The sequence below is a fragment of the Ahaetulla prasina genome, chromosome 4 (genome assembly GCF_028640845.1).
Source record: "Ahaetulla prasina isolate Xishuangbanna chromosome 4, ASM2864084v1, whole genome shotgun sequence".
NCBI classification, from domain to species: Eukaryota; Metazoa; Chordata; class Lepidosauria; order Squamata; family Colubridae; genus Ahaetulla; species Ahaetulla prasina.
Genome location: NC_080542.1, coordinates 17298060 through 17323572, shown reverse-complemented (window position 1 = coordinate 17323572; position 25513 = coordinate 17298060). Strand labels below are relative to the sequence as shown.

General features: G+C 43.5%; 1 protein-coding gene across 4 annotated transcripts in view; it reads left to right on the top strand.

Moving 5' to 3' along the window:
- TEP1 (telomerase associated protein 1) overlaps nucleotides 1-25513 on the top strand; it is a 133442-nt gene that overhangs the window by 72060 nt on the left and 35869 nt on the right. For all 4 annotated transcript variants that reach the window (XM_058180296.1, XM_058180294.1, XM_058180293.1 and 1 more), the window contains exons 26-40: nucleotides 816-933; nucleotides 2689-2880; nucleotides 4699-4889; nucleotides 7530-7683; nucleotides 7779-7958; nucleotides 11130-11222; nucleotides 12207-12339; nucleotides 13566-13716; nucleotides 14916-15055; nucleotides 16737-16825; nucleotides 17315-17429; nucleotides 18424-18649; nucleotides 20749-20866; nucleotides 22381-22505; nucleotides 24599-24698. In XM_058180296.1, the coding sequence (XP_058036279.1) occupies nucleotides 816-933; nucleotides 2689-2880; nucleotides 4699-4889; nucleotides 7530-7683; nucleotides 7779-7958; nucleotides 11130-11222; nucleotides 12207-12339; nucleotides 13566-13716; nucleotides 14916-15055; nucleotides 16737-16825; nucleotides 17315-17429; nucleotides 18424-18649; nucleotides 20749-20866; nucleotides 22381-22505; nucleotides 24599-24698 (2125 nt within the window). The remainder of the gene's footprint in view (nucleotides 1-815; nucleotides 934-2688; nucleotides 2881-4698; nucleotides 4890-7529; nucleotides 7684-7778; nucleotides 7959-11129; nucleotides 11223-12206; nucleotides 12340-13565; nucleotides 13717-14915; nucleotides 15056-16736; nucleotides 16826-17314; nucleotides 17430-18423; nucleotides 18650-20748; nucleotides 20867-22380; nucleotides 22506-24598; nucleotides 24699-25513) is intronic.

Here is a 25513-nt window from a genome sequence, read left to right as displayed (position 1 = left end):
TGAAGGCTATTGCTTAACATAGTGTAAGCCGCCCTGAGTCTTCGGAGAAGGGCGGAATATAAATGCAAATTAAAAAAAAAAAAAGCTATTCTCCAAAGCACCTGAGGGTAGAGCAAGAAGCAATGGGTGGAAACTAATCAAGAAGAGAAGCAACTTAGAACTAAGGAGAAATTTCCTGACAGTTAGAACAATCAATAAGTGGAAGGACTTGCCTCTAGAAGTTGTGAATGCTCCAACACTGGAAGTTTTTAAGAAGATGTTGGATAACCATTTCTCTGAAATGATATAGCGTTTCCTGCCTAAGCAGGGGGTTGGACTAGATCAGTGGTCATCAACTGGTGGCCAGTGGTCCACGAGAAAATTTTGGTGGTCCGCAGAAAAAATATTTGCATTTTTTGTATTGCACTAAATGCTACTTATCTTTTTAAAAAATTCGTATTAGTGGTCCGCGGGATTTAAAATTGTGAGTTTAGTGGTCCCTGAGGTCTAAAATGGACTAGATGATCTCCAAAGTCCCTTCCAACTCAGCTATTCTATTCTATTCTATTCTATTCTATTCTATTCTATTCTATTCTATTCTATTCTATTCCATCCCATCCCATCCCATCCCATCCCATCCCATTCCAAACATGCCAGTTGCCAAGCCTCTGAATTTTGATTGTGTGACCATAGGTGGTAAGTGTGTTGCAATGGTTGTAAGTGTGAAAGATGGTCATAAGTCACTTTTTTCAGTGCCATTGTAACTTTGAACAGTTACTAAATGAATGGTTGTAAGCTGACCTGCAATGTGTTCTCCCCTGACTTTCTTTTCATAGCTATGCCTGTCAGTGGGGTGGAGTTGTCCAAGGCCAGCCTTTTGTGAAAGGCCTTGAAGATTTTGGCCACAGAATCTTACAGGATGTGTGGAAATGCCTCCAGCACCATTTCATTGAGGTATTTACTATTTTTTTTAATCAATAAAGGACAATATTTATAGCTCAGGGTTGAAGTGAGGGCTCCTTGGTGCTCTCTGAGCTTGGTTGTTTTCTTACAAACGTTTCATTACCAAACTAGGTACAGTGGTACCTCAGTACCTGTCGTTAATTGGTTCTGGGAGGCACGATGAGCACCAAAAACGATGAGTAGCAAACACTTTTTTCCCGTAAGGAACAATGTTAATATATTTAACGCATTCTCAAACCAAAGGCAATGCACATTTTGAGACAATATGTAAAAAGATAGGGTTGTATATCACTACCTGAGAAATAGACCTAAAAGTTAATGCATACTTAGATTAAATAAAATAAAAGTTTCACTTTGTCTGTATTACAGGGACGCGGTGGCTCGGGGCCTAAGATGCTGAGCTTGTTGATCAAAAGGTCGGCAGTTCAGCAGTTCGAATCCCTAGTGCTGCCGTGTAACGGGGTGAGCTCCCGTTACTTGTCCCAGCTTCTGCCAACCTAGCAGTTCGAAAGCACATAAAAAATGCAAGGAGAAAAATTAGGGACCACCTTTGGTGAGAAGGTAACAGCGTTCCGTGCGCCTTTGGCATTGAGTCATGCCGGCCACATGACCACGGAGACGTCTTTGGACAGCGCTGGCTCTTCAGCTTTGAAACGGAGATGAACACTGCCCCCTAGAGTCGGGAATGACTAGCACATATGTGGGAGGGGAACCTTTACCTTGTCTGTATTAATGGGGGGGGGGAAGTCAAAAATACACAAAATGACCACAGAAGCTAAAATAAAGCTTCCAGGGGATGTACACAGGGCAAGAGTTACCATATGACTAACGCACCAGCCTCTGTTTCGGCTGGAAAAGATAACTTGGTCATGAGATAAACAACAGCGGCAAGTTCCAGCTTGCACGTTGAGTTCCAAATAAATAGCAAGTACCGGGGAAAACTTTCCTCTTCAAAATGTGTTGTGCCAAATTCAATGAATTTTCAAGCAGGTGAACTGAATGGCGCTGTATCGTCAGCACTGCAAGAAAACATCCAAGCTCAAATAAATATCAAGGCTTCTCATATCTGCCAACTCTTTCAAAGCTCTGCTACAGTTGAGCTTGTCAAGAAAATTTATTCAGAAATAAATTGAGCTTTAAGATCACGTGAAGTGTTAATACCACTTTACTCCACACTTGGTTAATACCACAATATTCCACACTTGGAATATTGCATTTAGTTTTGGTCGCCACGATGTAAAAAAGATGTTGAGACTCTAGAAAGAGTGCAGAGAAGAGCAATAAAGATGATTAGGAGACTGGCGGCTAAAACATATGAAGAACAGTTGCAGGAAGTGGGTATGTCTAGTTTAATGAAAAGAAGGACTAGGGGAGACATGATAGCAGTGTTCCAATATCTCAGGGGCTGCTGCAAAGAAGAGAAAGTCAAGCTATTCTCCAAAGCACCTGAGGGTAGAAAAAGAAGCAATGGGCGGAAACTAATCAAGGAGAGAAGCAACTTAGAACTAAGGAGAAATTTCCTGACAATTAGAACAATTAATCAGTGGAACGACTTGCCTCCAGAAGTTGTGAATGCTCCAACACTGGAAGTTTTTAAGAAGATGTTGGATAACCATTTGTTTGAAGTGTTGTAGGGTTTCCTGCCTGGGCAGTGGGTTGGACTAGAAGACCTCCAAGGTCCCTTCCAACTCTGTTGCTGCTGCTGCTGCTGCTGCTGCTGCTGTTATATTTCCTTTCTTTACTTAGGGAGGTGAATCTGAACTCACAATAGACTCAAAGGAAGAAGAAGGAAACACCCTGCAAGAATCTTTCCAGGAATCACAGCAAAGGAGATTTTGTGCCCGGACGAAACTTCTGAATACCACAGCAGCTCAGATGCACGGTGGCAAGCTTTATGTTGTGAGCGGTGAACCTGGCCAGGGAAAAACAGTTTTCTTGGTGAGCAAAGGGAAGGTTGAAGCAGTAGGGAGATCCGGAGAACTTGGGACAAGATATGGAGATATGGAAAGCTCAATAGCAATAGCAATAACACCAGGGGTGGGCTGCTGTGGGTTCGCAGGGGTTTGGGAGAATCTCTAGCTAAGATTCTGTGCAGTTTTGAGAACCCCCAAATTCCACTCCTGGCTGGCCCCACTCACCCTGCCCCTCCCCTCTCAGGAGTCCCCACTTGGATGCAAGGTAAGTGTGGGGCATGCAAGGAGGCTCATAGAGGGTGAAAAATGGGCCTACTGGAAGGTCAGGAAGGCCTGTTTCTGCCCTCCGGAGCCTGGGGAGGCCTTTTTCACCCTCCTGGAGACTCTAGGAAAGCCTCCAGAGCCCGAGGAGGGCAAAAACACTCCCCCCCCCTGCTGTGGTTCAGGAGGCTGACTAGGCCACACCCTCCATGGCCACGCCCACCCAGCAACTGGGCAGAGAACCCTTTGCTAAAATTTTTGAAGCCCACCCCTGAATAATACTTAGACTTATATACCACTTCAGAGTGCTTTACAGCCCTCGCTAAGCGGTTTACAGAGTCAGCCTACTGCCCCCAACAATCTGGATCCTCATTTTACTGACCTCGGAAGGATGGAAGGCTGAGTCAACCTTGAGCTTGTTAGGATCAAACTCCAGGCAATGGGCAGAGTTAGCCTGCAATACTGCATTCTAATCAAGTTTCTAGTGTATGTTCTGGTATCATCAAATTTTTATGCAAAATTTTATGCAAGGAGAAATATTCGTAGTTTGAGAAGTGGGGAGGAGGGGAGGGGAAGACATAAATTTTCAGATCATGGAAAAATACAGGTCGTCCTTGACTTACAGCAGCTTGTTTAGTGACTATCCGAAGCTCCTACAGCACTAAAAAAAAGTGACTGATGAATATTTTTTACACTTAGGACCATTGGAGCATCCCCATGGTCACATGATCCAAATTCAGAGCTTAGCCACCGACTCATATTTATGACGGTTGCAGCATCCCGGGATCATGTGTGATCAACCTTTTGCGTCCTTCTGGCGAGCACCGTCAATTTTTTTATTATTATTATTTTTTTATTTACATTTATATCCCGCCCTTCTCCGAAGACTCAGGGCGGCTTACAGTGTGTAAGGCAATAGTCTCATTCTATTTGTATATTTTACAAAGTCAACTTATTGCCCCCCCAACAATCTGGGTCCTCATTTTACCTACCTTATAAAGGATGAAAGGCTAAGTCAACCTCGGGCCGGGCTCGAACCTGCAGTAATTGCAGGCTGCTGTGTTCTAATAACAGGCTTCTAACAGCCTGAGCTATTACGGGGGATAGCTCAGTGGGGGAGCAGCCATGTTTCTAACTTAACATCTGCTGTGATTCATTTAACCACCATGGCAAGAAGGATGGTAAAATGGGACAAAGCTCACTTAACCACTGTCTCGCTTAGCAACAGAAACGGTCCCAATTGTGGTTGTATGTCAAGGACCACCTGTATTAGAGATGTATTTATGCTAGCTGTGAAGGTGCCTAAGAGACAAATTGGTTTTGTTGGAGAACTTGAGGTATGTTTATTCCTGTCTATGGAAGATGGACTTTTGCCTCCTTGAGTTTTGTTAAAACTAGAGGCGTTGGACTGAAATGCTCCCCAAGAGAAAATTCTCCAACCAGGAGGGAATAGTGATTGGGTTGGTGCTTGACGCTGGCTGCTTTAATTCCAGGTTTGATGGGATTATGGAATGAAGATTTATCTTGGCTGGAAACCATGACCAAAGTTTTCTCTCCTTTTCTTCTTTTCCCATCTCCAAAGGCGGCCCTTGCAGAGAAGCTCAGGAAGATGGTCCCACTGGTAGGAGAAGGCCCTCCTCCCAAGTATCACGTTGTAGCCCATTTCACCAAGGCGGGACCCAACCAGACCAAAGCCCAAGTCGTGTTGGATCACCTCTGTGCCTTGCTGAGGAAGTTGCTAGAGAACCCTCCGACCCCACCTAGAAGTTACAGGTTGGTAGGCTTCTAATTCTGCAGAGCTGGGCTTGACTAGGGAGATGTTGGACATCATGAGAAGATGGCCTCAAGACTGCCCTCCAAGTTTTGACAGCACAATAAACATCCACGAACACCGGCTGGCAGTCCAAACATCACAATCCCAAATCCTTTATTTTGTTATTGTGTTTTATTAGTTTTTTATTTTTAAATATATCGTGTTTTTCGGAGTATAAGACACTCTCCCCCCGCCCCAAAAGAGGGTGAAAATTTGGGTGTGTCTTATACATCGAATGTAACCTGCCCATCCACCAGCCCCCCACCCTTTGGCCTCTGCCTTCCAACAATTTACCTCCTTGAAGCAAACAGCCCGTTTCAGCTTCAGCACAGCCTAATTAGCACAAGCAGCTGATTGACTGTTGGATCGGCCTCCTGACCCTCAGCTGTTTCAGGCTGCAGGGATTGCCATTCCTGTTGCTGTGTGGGCCTCTGCTGTTTGCTGAAAGGAGGCAAATTGCTGGGGGAAAGATATTTTTTTTCTTGTGCTAATCAGGCTGTGCTGAAAATGAAACTGAAGCAGGCGGTTTGCTGTTTGCTGCAAGAAGGCAAATTGCTGGGAGGCAGAGGCAGATTTTTTTACTTGTTTTCCTCCCCCAAAAAGGTTGGTGCATCTTATAGTCCGGAGCATCTTATACTCTGGAAAATACAGTACATCAATATCAATACATGAACAGTGTGGCCCCTGAATATAATTCATTTTGATACAAATATCAATAATGGTAATCATAATAATTATAATTATATAATCATCATCATCATCATCATCATCATCATCAAACGTGATTATTAATCAATTCCATTTAAATAGTCCAGGAAGCTTCCGCAGGTACTTAAAAATCTTCCTTATTCTCATAATAGAGTCTCCAGTAATCATAAAGTAACTAGTGATAGAACAGTCCTCCAGATGAATGTTATTTCCCTCATCAAAAAGTTTTTCTAAACTTGTAGGGATGCAGTGGCGCAGTGGCTAAGACACTGAGCTTGTCGATCAAAAGGTCGGCAGTTCAGCGGTTCGAATCCCTAGTGCCACGGGACAGGGTAAGCTCCCGTTACTTGTCCCAGCTTCTGCTGTTCGAAAGCATGTAAAAAATGCAAGTAGAAAAAAAGGGACCACCTTTGGTGGGAAGGTAACAGCGTTCCCTGTGCCTTTGGCGTTGAGTCATGCTGGCCACATGACCACAGAGACGTCTTTGGACAGCGCTGGCTCTTTGGCTTTGAAACAGAGATGAGCACAGTCCCCTAGAGTTGGGAATGACTAGCATATATATGTGAGGGGAACCTTTACCGTTACCTTTTAGGGATGTGGTATATTCCATTCACCAGTAGGTGGCGCCCTCAGCTTAGGTTTCAGCATTGTTTCCAGTCTTGTAGATTTAATTAATCCAAATTTAAGAGATCTTGGATAACTTCTAGTCCAACCCCCTGCTTGGGCAGGAAACCCTACACCATTTCAGACAAATGGTTATCCAACATCTTCTTAAAAACTTCCAGTTTTGGAGCATTTACAACTTCTGCAGGCAAGTTGTTCCACTGATTAACATAACATAACATAATATCAGAGTTGGAAGGGACCTTGGAGGCCTTCTAGTCCAACCCCCTGCCCAGGCAGGAAACCCTACACCATCTCAGTCAGATGGTTATCCAACATTTTCTTAAAAATTTCCAGTGTTGGAGCATTCACAACTTCTGAAGGCAAGTCGTTCCACTTATTAATTGTTCTAACTGTCAGGAAATTTCTCCTTAGTTCTAAGTTGCTTCTTTCTTTGATCAGTTTCCACCCATTGCTTCTTGTTCTACTCTCAGGTGCTTTGGAGAACAGCCCGACTCCCTCTTCTTTGTGGCAGCCCCTGAGATATTGGAACACAGCTATCATGTCTCCCCTGGTCCTTCTTTTTGTTAAACTAGACATACCCAGTTCCTGCAACCGTTCTTCATATGTTTTATCCTCCAGTCCCCTAATCATCTTTGATTTGATTAATTGTTCTAATTGTCAGGAAATTTCTCCTTAGTTCTAAGTTGCTTCTCTCCTTGACTAGTTTCCACCCATTGCTTCTTGTCCTACCCTCAGGGGATTTGGAGAATAGCCTGACTCCCTCTTCTTTGTGACAACCCTAGCATAAGACCCATCACAAGACCCTCATTTGTCACATGCACGCATGAAGCCTTTATAAACAGATGAACACTAACACTGGCATCTCCTAAACTCCACTGAAGATGTTACCTAGCCTGGTAATGAGATTTTTGGAAACCAACCCACAAGCTTGGAGAACGAACCTTCACTCTCGCACTATAGCAAAACCCAGAATTCCCTGGTCAATTGGTTAATGAGGGGTCCTTGGTGCTTTCTGAGGTTGGTTGTTTTCTTGCAGACGTTTCATTTCCTGAACTAGGTAACAACATCAGTGCCAGTGAGGGGTGGGGTTTGCTCTCAGTTTACATTCTAAGTGGCTTGCCCTGTTAGTGTCAATCATTGCAAGCTGGGGCATTCTGGGAGTTGAAGTCCACACCTCTCCAAGTAGCCTAGGTTAAGAATCACGCAATTATCCTGATCTTGCAAGAAGGAAAGAGATATTTTTTATTTAATTTTTTGGCTTACAGAGGGCTTGTAACCCAGTTTGAATGCCTTCTCCATGCGGTGGCCAAGTTGTTGAAACGGCGCCAGTCTCTGGTGCTTTTGATTGACGGTGCTGACTTGATCCACGCTACCAGTGGAGAGCTGGTATCTGACTGGCTGCCTGAAAATATGCCCCAGGTAAGGTGTAGTTTCCTTTCATGTCCATTCCAGCCCTTGGCTCCATTAGCCTGGTCCACATACAGTCACATCCTATTTATTGTGTCTCCTTGCAGCGAGTCAGCCTGGTTCTCAGCGTCTCGGCGGAGTCCATGCTGCTTGAATCTCTTAAGCAACGGAAGGATGCCGTCTTCATTCCCCTTGACCCTTTGATCCCTCCAGACCGGGCTGCCATCGTCCGCAAAGATTTGGCCCTGCATGGGAAAAAATTGGAGGAGTCCGCTTTTAATAACCAGGTAAAGCAAGCTCAAAGTTGACTCAGCCTTCTATCCTTCCAAGGTCGGTCAAATGAGGACCAGGATTGTTGGGGGCAATGTGCTGACTCTGTAAACCACTTAGAGAGGGCTGTTGTTCTGATCCCATGCAGAAGCAAGAAAGAGACTCCCCACGGGAAGAAAACCCCCTTTTTATTTACATATTGGGAATTAACTGCATTCACCAACAGAAAGTCCAGGCAAGAGTCCTGCAAGAAGTTAACTGAAACAATTGTCTTTATCAGTTCCTTATGATAAATGCAAGGCTGTGAGCTCCCAGCCAGGAGGCTGCAAATTACCGTATTTTTCAGAGTATAAGACACACCTTTTTCCCACCTAAAAGGGGGGTGAAAATTTGGGTGCGTCTTATACACCGAATGTAGCCCTTCCCACCCACTGGCCCCCACCCTTTGGCCTCTGCCTCCCAGCAATTTATCTCCTTGCAGCAAGCAGCAAGAAGAAACAGCCCATTTCAGCTTCAGCAAAGCCTAATTAGCACAAGTTGACTGTCCCTGACTCTCAGCTGTTTCAGGCTGCAGGGATTGCAGCAGAGATTGCAAATTGCAGGGATTGCAATATTGTGCCGCCTCTGCTGCTTGCTACAACAAGGCAAAATTGCTGGGAGATAGAGGCAGATTTCTTTTTCTTGTTTTCCTCACCAAAAAAGGTAGGTGCGTCTTATACTCTGAAAAATACGGTAAGTCAGTTCAAACAGAGAAATAGACAAACCTCAGTTCTGGCAAGGCAGTCTTTGTCGCACAATACACACAAAGAGCAAACTTTCCAGAAATGTGAACCAAACCATTCCCCTTTCCTCCTATTTAATCCCCAGCTGGGGGGGGGGGAGAGGGGGGGTGTCAGACAGCATCCACATTTGTTTTGCTTCCTGAGCTGTCTCATTGTCCTCCGTTATTCACCTCTCCTATCTGCTCTGCGCATGCACACATGTGGAACAGACCCAGCTGCTCCTCCTCCTCACTCATCTCTGACTCCAAAGCAGTGGTTCTCAACCTTTATAGTGCTGCGACCCCTTTAATACAATTCCCCACGAGGTGGCGACCCTCTTTAATACAATTCCCCACGATGTGGCGACCCCCTTTAATACAATTCCCCACGATGTGGCGACCCCAACCGTAAAATTATTTTCGTTTTGAATTTATCGCACCTGAACTGCTTGCGATTGCCTTGAGGACGGAGGCATTAAAGCGGAGACTCCTCCCCTATTAAGTTTATCGCGCCTGAAGCCAAATTAGGCTAGCGATTGGGAGTGATTGCAGCTGGTTTGAGAGGGAGACATCAGAGCAAAGATTTCTGTCTTTTTTAATTCATCGCGCCTGAAACCGAATTCGGCTAGCGATTTGAAGAGCCTGCAGCTGGCTTGTGGAGTCAACCATTGGAGCGTGATTCTTCAACTCGCAAGTATACTTCCCATATTTCCAATGGTCTTAGGCGACCCCTGGCAAATCATCATTCGACCCCCAACGGGGTCGCGACCCACAGGTTGAGAACCGCTGCTCCAAAGGCAGCTGCCCCTCTGGCTGGGAAATGCCAGACGGCTCTGGCTCTATCTCTGTGTCCGACACGGAGCATCCCGGGCTCCAGAACTGGCCCAAGTTCTTTCCCAACCTCCTCATCATCTGAGTGTGCTGCCAGTTCTGCTGGCTGCTGATGGGCCACAACAGCTGTAAAAGCCCTATGAAGCAGTATATAAGTCTAAGTACTAGTGCTATTGCTAAATGGCAAATCTGCAGATCTAACCATGGTCAGCCCTGACAATTCTTTACAAGCACAACCCCCGAATAACCATCGGTCATGCCTCTAGCACAGTGATGGCTAACCTTTTTGCTGTCACGTGCCAAAAGTGGGGGGGAATGCCGGGGGGGGGTCACACGCACACGTCCACATGCCCACACCCATAATTCAATGCGCCTTGCCCTGCCAATGCGCACACAACCGTCTCTCTTTTGGCACACAATGGCACAGTGGGCCCAGTAGGCCCATTTTTCGCCCTCCCTAGGCTCCAGAGGCTTTCTTGGAGTCTGGGGAGGGTGAAAACGGCCTGTCCCACCCTCCACCCTGGAGGCCCTCCGGAGGTCGGAAACAGCCTGTTTCCCGATTTCTGGTGGGCCCGGAAGGCCCATTTTTCACTCTCCCAAGGCTCCAGAGGCCCACATCCATAATTCAATGCGCCTTGCCCTGCACATGCGTGCACAACCCCCTCTCTTTTGGCACACGATGGCACAGTGGGTCCAGTAGGCCCATTTTTTGCCCTCCCCAGGCTCTAGAGGCTTTCTTGGAGCCTAGGAAGGGAAAAAATGGCTTGCCCCACCCCCCAACCCCAGAGGCCAGAAACAGCCTGTTTCCCGATTTCCGGTGGGCCCAGAAGGCCCGAAAATCAGCTAGCTGGCACACGCATGTGCACTGGAGCTGAGCTAGGGCAATGCTCACGTGCCCACAGATATGGCTCCATGTGCCACCTGTGGCACCGTGTGATAGGTTCGCCATCACAGCTCTAGCATATACAGGTAGTCCTCAACTTACAACTGTTTGCTTAGTGACCGTTTGAAATTACAACAGCACTGAAAAATTAAAATTATGAACACTGTCCACAATTATGATCATTGCAGCATCCCCATGATCACGTGATTTATATTCGGATGCTTTATAGGTGACTCACACTTATGACGGTTCCAGTGTCCTGGGGTCACGTGATCCTCTTTTGCGACGTTCTGACAAGCCAAATCAATGGGGAATCCCGATTCACTTAACAGCCGTGTTACTAATTCAACAGTTGCAGTGATTCGCTTAACAAATGTGGCAAGAAAAGTCATTAAATGGGGCAAAAGTCTCTTAACATATTTTTCACTTAGCCACATAAGTTCTTGGTCGTAAGTCGAGGACTGCCTATATTGTCCCTTCAGTGCAAATGAAGTGGGATGGGAGCATTTGACGCAGAGCCTTCAAAATTCAGGGGCTCATAGCATCATGGAAACTCAGGTTCAAATTTGCATTCCTTCCTGAAGTTTGTTGGGAGATTGTAGGAAAGTTGTAACCCATTTTATTTGGAAGGAATGGGATAAAGAGTGGGCTGAAAATCAACAAAACAAGGAGTTTTGTTTCTACTTCTAGAGCTCTAATCTCTTCTCTCCACAGATGCGACTTGTGCTTCTCAAACGTGGCTCTCGACAGCCTTTATACCTGAGCTTGCTAATCCAGGACCTGCGTCTTTTTGCCCTCTATGAGAAGGTACGGGATTCCCTTAGAATAGAATAGAATAGAATTTTTTATTGGCCAAGTGTGATTGGACATACAAGGAATTTGTCTTGGTGCATATGCTCTCAGTGTACATAAAATAAAAGATACGTTCATCAAGGTACAACATTTACAACACAATTGATGATCAATATATCAATATAAATCATAAGGATTGCCAGCAACAAGTTATAGTCATACAGTCATAAGTGGAAAGAGATTGGTGATGGGAACTATGAGACGATTAATAGTAGTGCAGATTCAGTAAATAGTCTGACAGTGTTGATGGAATTATTTGTTTAGCAGAGTGATGGCCTTCGGGTAAAAACTGTTCTTGTGTCTAGTTGTTCTGGTGTGCAATGCTCTATAGCGTCGTTTTGAGGGTAAGAGTTGAAACAGTTTATGTCCAGGATGCGAGGGGTCTGTAAATATTTTCACGGCCCTCTTCTTGATTCGTGCAGTATACAGGTCCTCAATGGAAGGCAGGTTGGAAGCAATTATTTTTTCTGCAGAACAGGGGTATCAAACTCAAGGTCTGTGGCCTGCATCCGGCCCATGGGCTGCTTAGATCTGGCCTGTGGGGCCGCCCTGGAAACAACGAAGGACCGGCCCGTGATGCCTCTGCCAGTGAAAACAGAGCTCCTCCCGAGCTGTCATAGGGTTTCAGGAAGCCATCGGGGCCAAATATGGGAGCCCATTTTCAGTGGCAGAGTGCTCGGGCCACCACAGGTGCCCTTGACAGGAGTGACATCAAGCTGGCCATGCCTACCATGGCCACGCCCGCCACTTCCCCCCAGGTGAAACATAACCTTGATGCGGCCCTCAATCAGTTTGACACCCTTGCCTTATAAGAATTCTTAGGAGAAAGAGAGGTTTGGAAAAAACAAGATTTCTGCGCATCACTGAACCGCAAGAGATTTCATCTGTCATTCTTCTTTTTATTTTATTTTTTTAATCTATCCCTCTTTTTGGTCTCAGCTCTCGGAACGGATCCAGAAACTTCCCATCTCTCTTCCCCTAATGATGCAACACTTGTTGGGTTGCATAGAGCAAGATCACGGGCTGGAGCTGGTTGCTATCACTTTGGTGTCTCTCTGGGCCAGCAGAAATGGTATGTTGCAAGGGGGATGTTATGTGTGAATATTCAGAGGATCACTGGCTTTGGGCTGCAGGTGCCAGTGCTCATAAACAAGACCTTTAAGGGATGCTTGGTGCTCTCTGAGCTCGGTTGTTTTCTTGCAGATGTTTCATTACCCAAATTAAGTAACATCTAGGTAACATTTGAGCTGCGGTAGTGCTGTGGTTAGAATGCAGTACTGCTCACTGCTCACTCCAGGAGTTTTATCCTGACTAGCTCAAGATTGATTTAGCCTTCCATCCTTCTGAGGTCGGTAAAATGAGGACCCAGATTGTTGGGGGAAAGTTGCTGATTCCCCAAACTACTTAGAGAGGGCTGTAAAGCACTGTTTCCCCCAAAATAAGACATTCCCTGATAATAAGCCCAATCAGACTTTTGAGTGCATGGCAATAAAGCCAAGCACTTATTTCAGGGTTCAAAAAAATATAAGACAGGATCTTATTTTCGGGGAAACACGGTATATAAATCTAAGTGCTATTCTAACTACAGTGCTAGAAGGGAGTAGCAGTTCTAGCACTGATGATATTACCTAGTTGGGTAATGAAATGTCTGCAAAAAACAAACAACTAAGCTCAGAGAGAGCACCAAGGACCCCTCATTTCAACCCTGAACTACAAATATTATTTATTAATATGATTTTTGATGGATGGGAAGGAAGGGAAGCCATTGGAGATGATGCATCCTTCCAGGAATATTGCGGTGGAAGATTTGAACTTGACACCTGAAGATAGAAATAGCACTTAGACTTATATACCACTTCACATTGCTTTACAGCTTTCCCTAAACGATTTGCAGAGTCAGTATATTGCCCCCAACAATCGGGGTCCTCATTTTATCGACCTCAGAAGGATGGAAGTCTGAGTCAACCTTGAGCCTAGTGAGATTCGATCTGCCAAACTGCAGTCAGCTGGCAGTCAGCTGAAGTATCCTGCAGTACTGCCTTCTAACCACTGGGCCACTGTGGCTCATCTAGTTTGAAGGCGTTTGAAGTGACTTTGATCCTGCCATTCTCTTTCAGCTCAACCTCTCAAGGGTTGTGATAAGTTTAAAATTAGGGGAAACCTTCACGTCACCTTCCTTAAATGATAGAAGGAAACAAGGAGATGTATAGATATAATTAAGGTAATGTTTTGATGCAAAATATCTGGAAGGCTCTAAGTTGCTCCACTGAAAGGCTACTATGTCTTTGATCCCTGCAGGACTAATGGAACAAGATCTCTATTCTATCCTTGCTATGTGGAAGGAATTAAATGGGACCACCGTAACCTTGGAAAAAGCCATTAATGCTGGAAGACACGTTGGCAATTTCCCCACAGCTCTCTTCTTTGACCTACTGCGGAGCCTGAGGGGGTGAGGAACTCACTTTTGGGGTTCTGGCTGAACAAAGATAATTCTCCTCTATAGGGTGTGAGTTGCTCTGTGTGGTAGATGCATAAATGGAGCCTTCATGTATGGGATGCCAAGCGCTCCTATAAAAGATAGAAGTGGCAATTAGATTAGGGATGCAATCACTGGCCTGCAAATATGTAGACAACCAACAGGGGGCAGAAGAGAGACATAGAGAGACTAACTACTGCTCTTTCCTAATCATTTGGGGTTTTGCAACGCAACTTTGGTAGCCCTAGATCCGTGATGGCTATGGCACACTCGCCACAGGTGACATGCAGAGCCTTTTCTGTGGGCATGTGAGCTGTCACCCCAGCTCTGCTCCGCCGCTCATGCGTATGCACCTCCTGCCATCCAGCTGGTTTTTGGGTTTCTGCTGTGCATGCGCGGAGGGGAGGGGCACATGTGGGAGGCGCACTGCATGCGTGGGATTGCGTGTTGCACAAAGGGGTTATGCACACATGTGTAGGGTCCTACGTGCATGCGCAAGGCATGCAGGGTCCACACGCTCATGCATTATGGTTATGTGCACATGTGCACAGGTTATGTGCGTTTTTGGCATTTGGTGCCACAAAGGTTACCGTCACTGCCCTAGATAAAGCTTTCCACTGATTTTCTTGGGTGATTTCGAGCCCAATTGTAGCCTCTCAATGTTGTGCAGGGGTGTCAAACTCGCATCGTTACAGTGTCGTCACGTGACTTATCGGGACTTTCCACCCCTCTTCGCTAAACCGGGCGTGGGCGTGACCAGCGTGTGACGCATTTGGCCCATGGGCCGTGAGTTTGACGGCCCTGATCTAGTGTATGTCATATAGGCGGGCAGACTCTTAAGGATGTCTAGAGCTATGTTTCACAACCTTAGCAATGTCAAGATGTGTGGACTTCAGCTCCCAGAATTCTCCATGCAGCAGGCTGCCTGAGGAATTCTGGTACTTTGAGTCCACACATCTTGAAGTTACCCAGTATTGAGAAATACTGGTCTGTAGGACTATCAGAGTACAAATGTAAAAAATAAGTTCAAAACCAACTTGGAGGTGAGACTGAGATTCTTGTCTAAATTCTTTACCGAGGCTGTAGCTTGATCCTGAAGTGGATGGCACTGATTATTTGGGAGAGGGTGGGAAATAGAAAACTAAATCCATCTCTCTGCTATTTCTTCATAGTCTTCTTGGAGCTTGCGGTTCCCCATCAGAGCTCCCAGGTTCTCGGCTGCAACTCTGTGGAACCCCCTTGAGGATGGCGGTAGAACGGCGCTACTTGAAAAAACCAGGACTGGAACACACAGCTCAAGTGTTCTTGGCAGGTAACAATTCTTTCAATTTTTTTTCCCTTAAATTTTTCTTCTTAATCTTGGGTGATCTTTAAATTCAGGTAGGTCGCAATTAGTACGAGTTTGAAAAGTACATATTCGTTTTCAATGCGAGTTCAAATAGTGCGATATTTCCTCTTGTGCAAATTGTAAATTGATACCAGGGTGTGTTTAATCCAGCCGAACATTCAGTTAATTTGAGGCTGGTGCCTGTGCAATTGAAACTAGCACATGTTGCAGGTAGGGATTTTGACACTGTTAATCATCTGCGCCAAAAGGAATAACAGAAAAGCAGGGTTGGAAGGGACCTTGGAGGTCTTCTAGTCCAACCCACTGCTCAAGCAGGAGACCCTATACCATTTCAGACAAGTGATTGTCCGGTATCTTCTTAAAAACCTCCAGTGTTGGAGCACCCACAACTTCTGGAGACAAGTTGTTCCCCTGATCAATTGTTCTGAATAGCAGGAATTTTCTTCTCAGTTCTAGATTTCTTCTTATTCTTATTTAGTTTCCATCTGTTGCTTCTTTTCTTGCCTTTAGGAACTTTGGAGACAAGAATGAGTCTGTCAGAAGAGAACAGTAGTAGTTTAAGAAAGAATTTTACATTAGGGCAGAAAATTTGATGTAGCTGAAAAACATAAACATGTTCATAACAGTGCCAAAATGCTAAAAATTTTAATGTGCCTGAATCTACAATAAAATTGTTATTGCTTTTACAAGTAGTCCTTCACTTATGACCGTAGTTGAGCCTGGCAATTAGGGTCATAAGTCACGACAGTTGTAAAGCAGGTCATCACATGACTAGTCTGACTTTATGACTTTTTTGCATCAATCATTAAGCAAACACCGCGGTCCTTATGTGAACTTATTATAAATTGAGGATTGCATCTGTATTTTGCTTTCTTTAGCTACTGTGTTTCCACGAAAATAAGACCCTGTCTTATACTTTTTTTTTGGAACCCTGAAATAAGCACTTGGCCTTATTGCCATGGGTTTAAAAGCCCAATTGGACTTATTATCAGGAAGTGTCTTATTTTGGAGGAAACAGGGTGACTCTTTAAATTAACAGTTTTTAAATTAAACGTATATTCTTTATATTCTTTTCTGTAATACTTTGTCAACATACATATCAAATTTATATTTTAAAATTTTTATCCCCCATTTCCATTGACCTGGAACCAATTTCCACATTTTTCCATAGAAATATCACTTTGGATAATATAAATTAGAATAATGAGACCATTTGGTTAGGTTCATCACTGTACTTATTGAAATCTATCTGTACTTGTGTTAAATTGTGCCATCATTGAATAGATCAGTGCAGCACCCCAGCCAGAGGTGGTTTTCAGCAGGTTCTGACCAGTTCTGGAAAACCGGTAGCGGAAATTTTGAGAAGTTTGGAGAACCGGTAAATACCACCTCTGACTGGCCCCGCCCCCATCTATTCTCTGCCTCCCAAGTCCCACCTGATCAGGAGGAAATGGGGATTTTGCAGTAACCTTCCCCTGCCACACCCACCCAGCCAGGCCCACCCAGCCATGCCACACCCACCCAGCCAGGCCCACCCAGCCAAACTCCAGAGGGAAGCAGTATTTTTCATAGTGGGAGACAGTGTTTAACTTCAACCTATTAGGGGCACTGATGAGCAGTTGCCTAATATTTATCTCCTCTGTAGCTCACTGGTGGAAACTTTCAGACCCAGATGGTTCCCGGACCTTCCAGAAGTCTGAGGCAGAGGCATTAACTGCCCTGCCATACCACTTGGTAAGTGACTTGAAAGCTCTTAGAGAAGCTGACTTTGTTTGAATAGAAGCAGTTTCTTGGAGATTTAAATGGTTATAGAGAAAAATGAGCATAATAATAAATTCTGTGTACATAAGGAACTGGAAGTGCATCTTTCAGGGAAAAAAAATCCATTTTAAAACATTTTCTTTACATACAGAGTTCTTCATTTTTTTTCTTCATGTTCAGTCATGTCCGATTTGTGGAGATTCCCTTGCAAGTCCCTGCAGGGTTTTTTTGGCAAAGTTTTTTGGAAGTGTTTGCCATTGCCTCCTTCCTTGAGTTGAGAGAAAGTGACTGGCTGAAGATCATTAGCTTTGTGCCCAAAACAGGACTAGAACTCACAGCCTCCTAGTTCCTTTCCTGGCTGGGGAAATCTGGGAGTTGAAGTCTACAAATTTCCAAGCTGCCAAAGTTGAAAAAAACTGCTCTAAAGAGTGTCCTTCTTGAATTATAATTCTTCTTCCACAGGTCCAATGTGGCTATTTGGATGTTCTGGCTTCTTTCCTGACTGATTTAAAGGTTATCAGTGCTCATCTTCATCTCGGCCATCTCCGTAGCCTCTCTGAAGCCTACGCACTCTATGGTGAGCCACTGTGGAATTGAAAACAGGAGTTCAAAAAGCATTGTTATGCCCTCCCCACCAACTAGTTGGGGAGTCACAGACTTAGCAAACGGCTGCAACTTTTTAGCTGGGAGGGAAAAATTGCAGGCTTCATTTAGGGCAGGGATGTCTAACCTTGGCAACTTTAAGATATAGAATAGAATAGAATAGAATTTTTATTGGCCAAGTGTGATTGGGCCCACAAGGAATTTGTCTTGGTGCATATGCTCTCAGTATACATAAAAAGACAAGATATCTTCATCAAGGTACAACACTTATAACACTTAATGATAGTGATAGGGTACAAATAACCAATCAGGAAACAATATCAGTATAAATCGTAAGGATACAAGCAACAAAGTTACAGTCATAAGTGGAAGGAGATTGGTGATGGGAATGATGGGAAGATTAATAGTAGTGCAGATTTAGTAAATAGTTTGACAGTGTTGAGGGAATTATTTGTTTAGCAGAGTGATGGCGTTCAGGAAAAAAACTGTTCTTGTGTCTAGTTGTTCTGGTGTGCAGTGCTCTGTAGCGTTGTTTTGAGGGTAGGAGTTGCAACAATTTATGTCCAGGATGTGAGGGATCTGTAAATATTTTCACAGCCCTCTTTTTGACTCGTGCAGTATACAGGTCCTCAATGGAAGGCAGGTTGGTAGCAATTGTTTTTTCTGCAGTTCTAATTATCTTCTGAAGTCTGGGTCTGTCTTGTTGGGTTGCAGAATCAAACCAGACAGTTATAGAGGTGCAGATGACAGACTCAATAATTCCTCAATAACTTTAAGATCTATGGATCATCTCCCAGAATTCCCCGTACTGTCTGTGGAATTCCTGAGAGTTGAACTTCTCAGATATGAAAGTTGCCAAGGCTGGACCTCTCAGATTTAGAGGCTGGCCTTGCAAGGGGCTCTTTCTGCAGAAATACAAGTATCCTAAAAGTGTCTGATAATATGAATCTGTCCATTGTTTTCTTTAGCAACAGCTGCTGGCTCAGAACCCAGTGAGGCAGTCAATTTATTTTCTGACTTTTTGCAAAGAAACTTTGGGCTGCTTTCCCAGAATCCTCTACTGCTCTTGCAGCAGGCAGCAAATGAACCCAGTTCTTTAGATCTCTGCTTACAAGCCCAGGTGGCTCTCCAGAAATGCGGGAAACCTTTCCTGAAATGGATTAACAAACCTGAGAGGGCCCAGCAAACCAAGAGGTAACGCTCTAAAGGAGGGATGGGGTCCTTTTCTTCTCATGCATGTTATTATCCACCACCCCTCATTTATCTGGAAGTTGAGTCATGTCAAAGGGACTTCTTTTTTTGTTGGTTCGAAACAGGATAACAGAATTGGAAGGGATTTTGGAGATCTTTTAGTTCAGGGGTTTCCAACCTTAGCAACTTTAAGCCTTTGTGGACTTCAATTCCCAGCATTCTGGGAGTTGAAGTCCACAAGTCTTAAAGTTGCCAAGGTTGGAGACTGTTGTTCTAGTTCACCCCTCTGCTCAAACAGGAGACAAATGCCTTGTCCAATCTCTTTTGGGCAGCCAACATTTTGTTGTTTATCCAAGTAGCTTCTTCAGTCTTATCAAGTTGGTTATTTACACCCCAAAGACTTTCTGTCTATTCCACCTAGGAATCTTATTCAGATAAGGTGAGAAATTAAGCCGCATCAGAGGACATAGATGCAGTTCCCCTAAGCTACTTGCTCAGATTGACTCCAAGGTGCTTTTTCAAAAGGCAACTATATTGTTTTTCTCTCCTGAGGAAGAAGAAGATGTTTCACTTCTCATCCAAGAAGCTTCATCAGTTGTCATCCAAGAAGCTTTAGAACTGATGACGCTTCTTGGATGAGAAACAAAATGTATTCTTCCTCAGGGAGAAAAACAATCCAGTTGCCTTTTGGAACAGCACCTTTGAGACACCTATGACCTGTGTCGCGAGAATATCCCGATAAAAAAACCCAAAGAGGAAACCACAAGCAATAAATCTTACTTTAAGATCAGAGGTTTATTTTCATGAGCAATTTCAATATGAGGAAGCCATCATACAGAGTACAACTTACATTAACAGCCCATTGCAATGAGGCCCTAGCTGGTCTAGTAAAGACAGCTGTAGGCCAGTGGCGTTGAACCAGACTTCATCTCCTTCTTTTATACCTTATTTCTAACAGTCCTCAGCAGATATTTCTTGCTGAGTCAGTTCCGTGTACCCAATACTGACCATCAGTTTAACACATACTCACATGAACATGTGAAATCTTTTACCATCTGCTATTTTTACTTCCCTTGTTTCTGAATGTTTCTTGACTTCCTTGGTTCAATGTAGCTTTTGAGACCATCTACTTAGCACAGATGATTAACTGATGCTAATGCAGCTGATCACAAACATTACTTTATCCTTGCGAAGTCTTTCTAGCTTGCACTGTTAATATATGGCAATTCAATTTGAGGCCTACCTAGTTTTGGTCCTGATTCATTCCTTTCACACCTGGATGACTGAGAATCTCCACAGATTTATTTATTTATTTATTTTATCTCCACAGATTTATTTATTTATTTATTTTATTTGTCAACCATATATAAGATAACAGGTAAAAGTATAAAAATAATTTGGATACATGAAAAGAGTAAGTAAAAAGGAATATTAGGACAGGGACGGTAGGCACGCAGGTGCACTTATGGACGTTCCTTACAGACCTCTTAGGAATGGGGTGAGGTCAACAGCAAATAGTTTAAGTTTAAAGTTTTGGGGGTTTGGGGAAGAAACCACAGAGTCAGGTAGTGCGTTCCAGGCATTGACCACTCTGTTACTGAAGTCATATTTTCTGCAATCGAGTTTGGAGCGGTTTACCTTGAATTTGTATCTATTATTTGCTCGTATATTGTTGTGGTTGAAGCTGAAGTAGTCATTGACAGATAGGACATTGTGGTAGATAATTTTATGTACTATGTTTAGGTCAGACTGAAGTCAGCATAGTTCTAAGTTGTCTAAGCCCAAAATTTGGAGTCTGGTGGCATAAGGTATTTTATTGCGAGCAGAGGAGTGGAGGACTCTTCTTGTGAAATATCTCTGGACTGTCTCGATTGTATTTATGTTCGATATGCAGTGTGGGTTCCAGACAGATGAGCTGTATTCAACAATTGTTCTAGCAAATGCTTTGCATACTCGAGTTTGCTCAGACTGAAGAACTGCTTGGATAAGCAATGAATCTTATTATACCAAAAAGAAAAAAATCCAGCTGCCATAATTCAATTTCCAGACAGCTCTAACTGGGTGACAGAATCTTCATCGGCCTTTTTACTTTTAATTAACAGCCTCGTTTTGAACCTTCCTTCCACTCCTTCTTCTGTTTCTCTTGCTCCTTCGGGAAAATTGGCCATTGTGGGTACCGTGGAGGGGACATTACACCTGGTGGAGATGAAAACCGGACAGGTAAAAGCGATACCAATTCTCAGGAATGTTTTAGCTTCAGAAGCATTGAGGTTGTATTCACTTAGAAAAATGCTTCCCAAACTTTTTTCTTCATTATTCAAGTGCTTATCCGAAAGTCTTCTCAAACTTCAAAAGATCATGGAATGATCTTTATGTCATATCAACAAATTACCCTTGGTAATACATCCATTTTCATCTTAATAGGGATACCTTGAGAGATTTTTGGACATTTTAGTACACGTAGGACACTTTAAGTCAGTTTAAATGTGGCTGTTATGATGGATAATGGGTTTATGTTAGGGGTGAAATCAGTGGTGGAATTCAAGTAATTTAATAACCGGTTCTCTGCTCTAATGATTTCTTCCAACAACCAGTTTGCCAAACTGTTCAGACAGTTAACAGCCGGTTCTCCTGAAGTGATGCGAACTGGCTGAATCCCACCACCGGGTGAAATGTTCCTGGATCGGACTGGATCGGTCAATCCGGTAGCGATGGCAGCAGGTGGTTCGGAGAACTGGTAGCAAAAATCCCTTCCCACCCCCCACCCCCATGCCGACCCAATGCTCTGTCGGTGCTTCCCCACTTGCCACTTCTTTTAAAAAATGCTTTTAAAAGGTAAAAAAAAGCCTCTGACAATCCCAGCTGAGCCATGCGATCATCACAGCCTTTTTTTTTACTTTTAAAAGCATTTTTTACACAACCTATTCGGCCAAATAGGTTGTAAAAAAATGCTTTTAAAAGTAAAAAAAAAGTTCACGCGCCACAGCAGATCACCCCTCCTTGCACTGTTCTACTTACCCCATGCCTCCTTTTGGCATGCACTGCGCATGCACTTTGCATTTGGTGCATGGTGTGCACTGGGCATGTATGCATAGCGCGCATGCACAGCCAGCTAACTGGTAGTAAACCGGTTCAGATTTAACCACTGGTTTATGTGGTTAAATAAACTCCAGGAAACTCCAAAGAAAAACTCCAGGTTTTGGGAAGCACTGAATTAGAACATATCTGCAGTTCTATAAAGCAATTGTGTGTTTTTGCAGAGCTGCGCAGTTGCCCCACAATCTTGGGAACAGAAAGAGTTGGTGTAAGGAGCTGCTGAGAGATGCTGTGTACTTTTTTGTCTTTTTAAAAATCATTTTTAACTAATTTTCTTTTTTAAAAAAGAAAACAAACGAGCAAAATAAAAAAAATATGATGCAAAGATATATCAGTAAATGAACAAATAAGTTACAATGAGGTACCGTTATTGCTCAGTATGGCGTTGATAAAAAGTTAACCATATAAAACAAATATACTATTTTCAACAATAAGAAAAAGGAACTTAGAGATCTGAGCCGAGTGCCACCCTGAACAAAGAAGAAAAACTGCTAAAACATCCTTTTTATCTGCATAGGTTGCTGCTTTATAGCCCTCTGCCCAAATTCACAATGTTTGCATTGGATGAATATAGTTGGGTGAGGGGAGTGGTTGGATTTGATTTCTGATCGCAAATTCTCTCCCTTCTGATGATGTAGGAACAGAAATCCTTGTTGACCTCCTGTGATGGAATCTCGGCCTGTGCCTTTTTGTCTGAAACAACGGTTTGTCTCGGGGCCTTCAATGGACGCTTTGAACTTTGGAGCCTGAGAGAAGGATGCAGGTATTACGGGCTGAGGGAAATTTTTTTTATCTTGAATACAGATAGTCCTGGAATTATGACTGCAACTGGATTCAGATTGCCTTTGCTAAGCAAGACAGTTATTAAGTGAATCATCCCTGATTTTACAATCTTTCTTGCCACCGTCGTTAAGTGATCACTGCAGTTATGAAACCAATCATGTGATTGCTAAATGAATCTACCTTCCCCCATTGACTTTGTTTGTCTGGAAGGTTGAAAGTTGTGTTCGCATGACTTCGGATGCTGGTTGCCAAAAACCCAAATTTTGATCACATGATCATGAGAATGCTATAATAGTCCTAAGTGTAAGGAGTACACTTACGTAAGTCGTAAGTCTTATTTTTTCAGTGATGTGGCTAAATGAATGGTTGTAAGTCGAGACTACCTGAAATGGAAGAAACAGAACAGCAGTTAATCACAGCTGGAGATGACATGATAGCAGTGTTCCAATATCTAAGGGGCTGCCACAAAGATGAGGGGGTCAACCTATTTTCCAAAGCACCTGAAGGCAGGACAAAAAGCAGTGGATGGAAACAAATCAAGAGAAAACCAACCTAGAACTGAGGAGAAAATTCCAGATAGTCAGAACAATTGATCAGGGGAACAACTTGCCTCCAGAAGTTGTGGGTGCTCCATCACGGGAGGTTTTAAGAAGAGATTAGACAAAAGTTTGTCTGAAATAGTATAGAGTCTCCTGCTTGAGCAGAGGTGGGACTAGAATACCTCCCTTTCAATTCTGTTATTTTGTTATTCTAAAAGAAAGGAAATGGAGATGCCATCCATGGAATTAATGAGACTGGAGAGTGTTGACAGCCTGCATTTGTAAAATTTAAAGTAGGGTTACAATTTAAAACCTTGGGATAGGCAATCTGATGATCTTGAGCTGTCTGTAGATCCCGGGTCCTCTTTATCAGTATTTCTAGATCTCCCTCCAAATGCAAAATGCAAAAATGAGGACCCAATTTCTGTCTGTTTTGAGATAGGAAGTGTAATAAATGAAAGTGCATTTAATTTAGAGCCAATTTATTTTTATACAGGTTGTTCTATCTTCACTTTTCTTGCACTAATAGCTCCTTTTTTTTTTTAACTTGTGCCCATCTTTAAGACTTAATACTCCTGCCACAGTGGAGGGGTTTATTATGAAAATGTCAGAGTTTACCGAGATGACAAAGTTAACTTGTTTGATTAGAAGTAAAAAAAAAATGAGAAAAACGTCTTTGAAATACTATAAACCTGATAGGGAATTGTTGCTGAAAGAATGAACAAAAAATAATAATGATGATTCATGACTTGGGTGACTAGAAAAGATGCAGATTAAGGGAGGCATGAAAGTGATTTATCAAATATATAGGAAAAGATTTCAGATATTTCAACATAAAATATTTCAGGAAATAATGAACAGCCATTTGTTCTGTTAAGAAGGACGGTAGATAATGAACTGTTACAGAGTAGGTTGGAACTCACTGTATTTCATAACTGTTGTTTCTTTTACTTGTGCATTGTTTCTTTGGTTTCCTTCTTCTTGTTTAAACTTATTGATTACCTGACATAAAAGCAGTGATGGGATTCAAATAATTTAACAACTGGTTCTCTGCCCTAATGACTGGTTGGGTTGGCGTGGCCATGGTGGGTGTGGTCAGCGGGTGTGGCAGGCAGCACTCGGCTTCCTGCACACACCCCTTGGGAGCAAAAAACGGGCCATGGGGGGGGCGTTGTACACACACCCCCGCGCCCTGTTTTGGGCCTAGTAGGGCTCCCTGCAGTCTCCTGGGAGCAAAAATGGGGCATGGGCCCCCCACACCCTGTTTTTGCTCCCAGGAGATTGCAGGGAGTCCTACTAGGCCCAAAACAGAGCGCGGGGGGGGAGTGCAGCGCCCCCCCATGGACCGTTTTTGCTTCCGGGGGGGTCGTGCAGCAATTTAACAACTGGTTCTCCCGAATCAATCCCACCAGTGCATAAAATTCCTAATAAATATACATTTAAAAAAAGACGTGGTGATCCTGCATTAATTCAGGTCACCTAGCCAGCACATCTGAGTGCTGACTTCAGACTTTCTGTTTTTTTATTCTTTTAGGATCTTGAGCAAGGATGCTCACAAGGCCCAAATTACGGACTGCTGCATCAATTCAGATTGTAAATGTTTAGCTTCAGTATCACTAGATGGCACTCTTAAGGTATTATTGACTGGGTTTAGGGAAAGGGGGGGCACACATAACTGGATTTAAGCATGAATTAAACTGGATACAGCTTAAAGCAATGTTTCTCAATCTTGGTAATTTAAAGGCATGTGGACTTCAATTCCCAGAATTCCTCAGCCAACATGGCTGGCTGGGGAATTCTGGGAGTTGACATCCAGACACTTTCATGTTGTCAGAACCTCATTGTCTGAGAGGGGCCCTCACAATTTCAGATTTTTAAGTTTGTCACAGTTTTATTATAATGTTCTATATGAAAGTCTGTATAAATTAAGCTTTCCTCTTTGGCTCACATGACCTGATTAATTTATTAAAATATGTTTTGTTTTTGCATATATTTTCATCTCCTGTTCAAAGAGGACCCCCTCCGCCCCATCACAGATTGGGTATAACACCTTACTGGCATTTTTGCTAAGTTCAGTTATTACACTGTTTTCTTCTCTGTGAGCAATTACTAAATAGAACTCTTATAGCTGTCAGGGTTCCAAGGAACACCCCCAACGAAATAAAGCTCTGAGGCTTGAGGTTTCTCAAAGTTCTAATTTATTATAGATGTCATGTTGGCACAGCTGGGAAAACCCGAAAAGCTTCCACGTTTTCCACACCCAGTTGACAGTTCACAGCCCTGCCCCACACCCACAAGTTCATCACGTTGTCTTCACACTCAATTGGATACAATCTTCAGGCAGTCTACATCAAACGCAGGCAAAAGTCCTTGAATACGGAATGTTGTTATGACTAACTTTCTATCGTTCCAACAACAATCCCCTCCCAACTTCCCCAGCTAAAATATG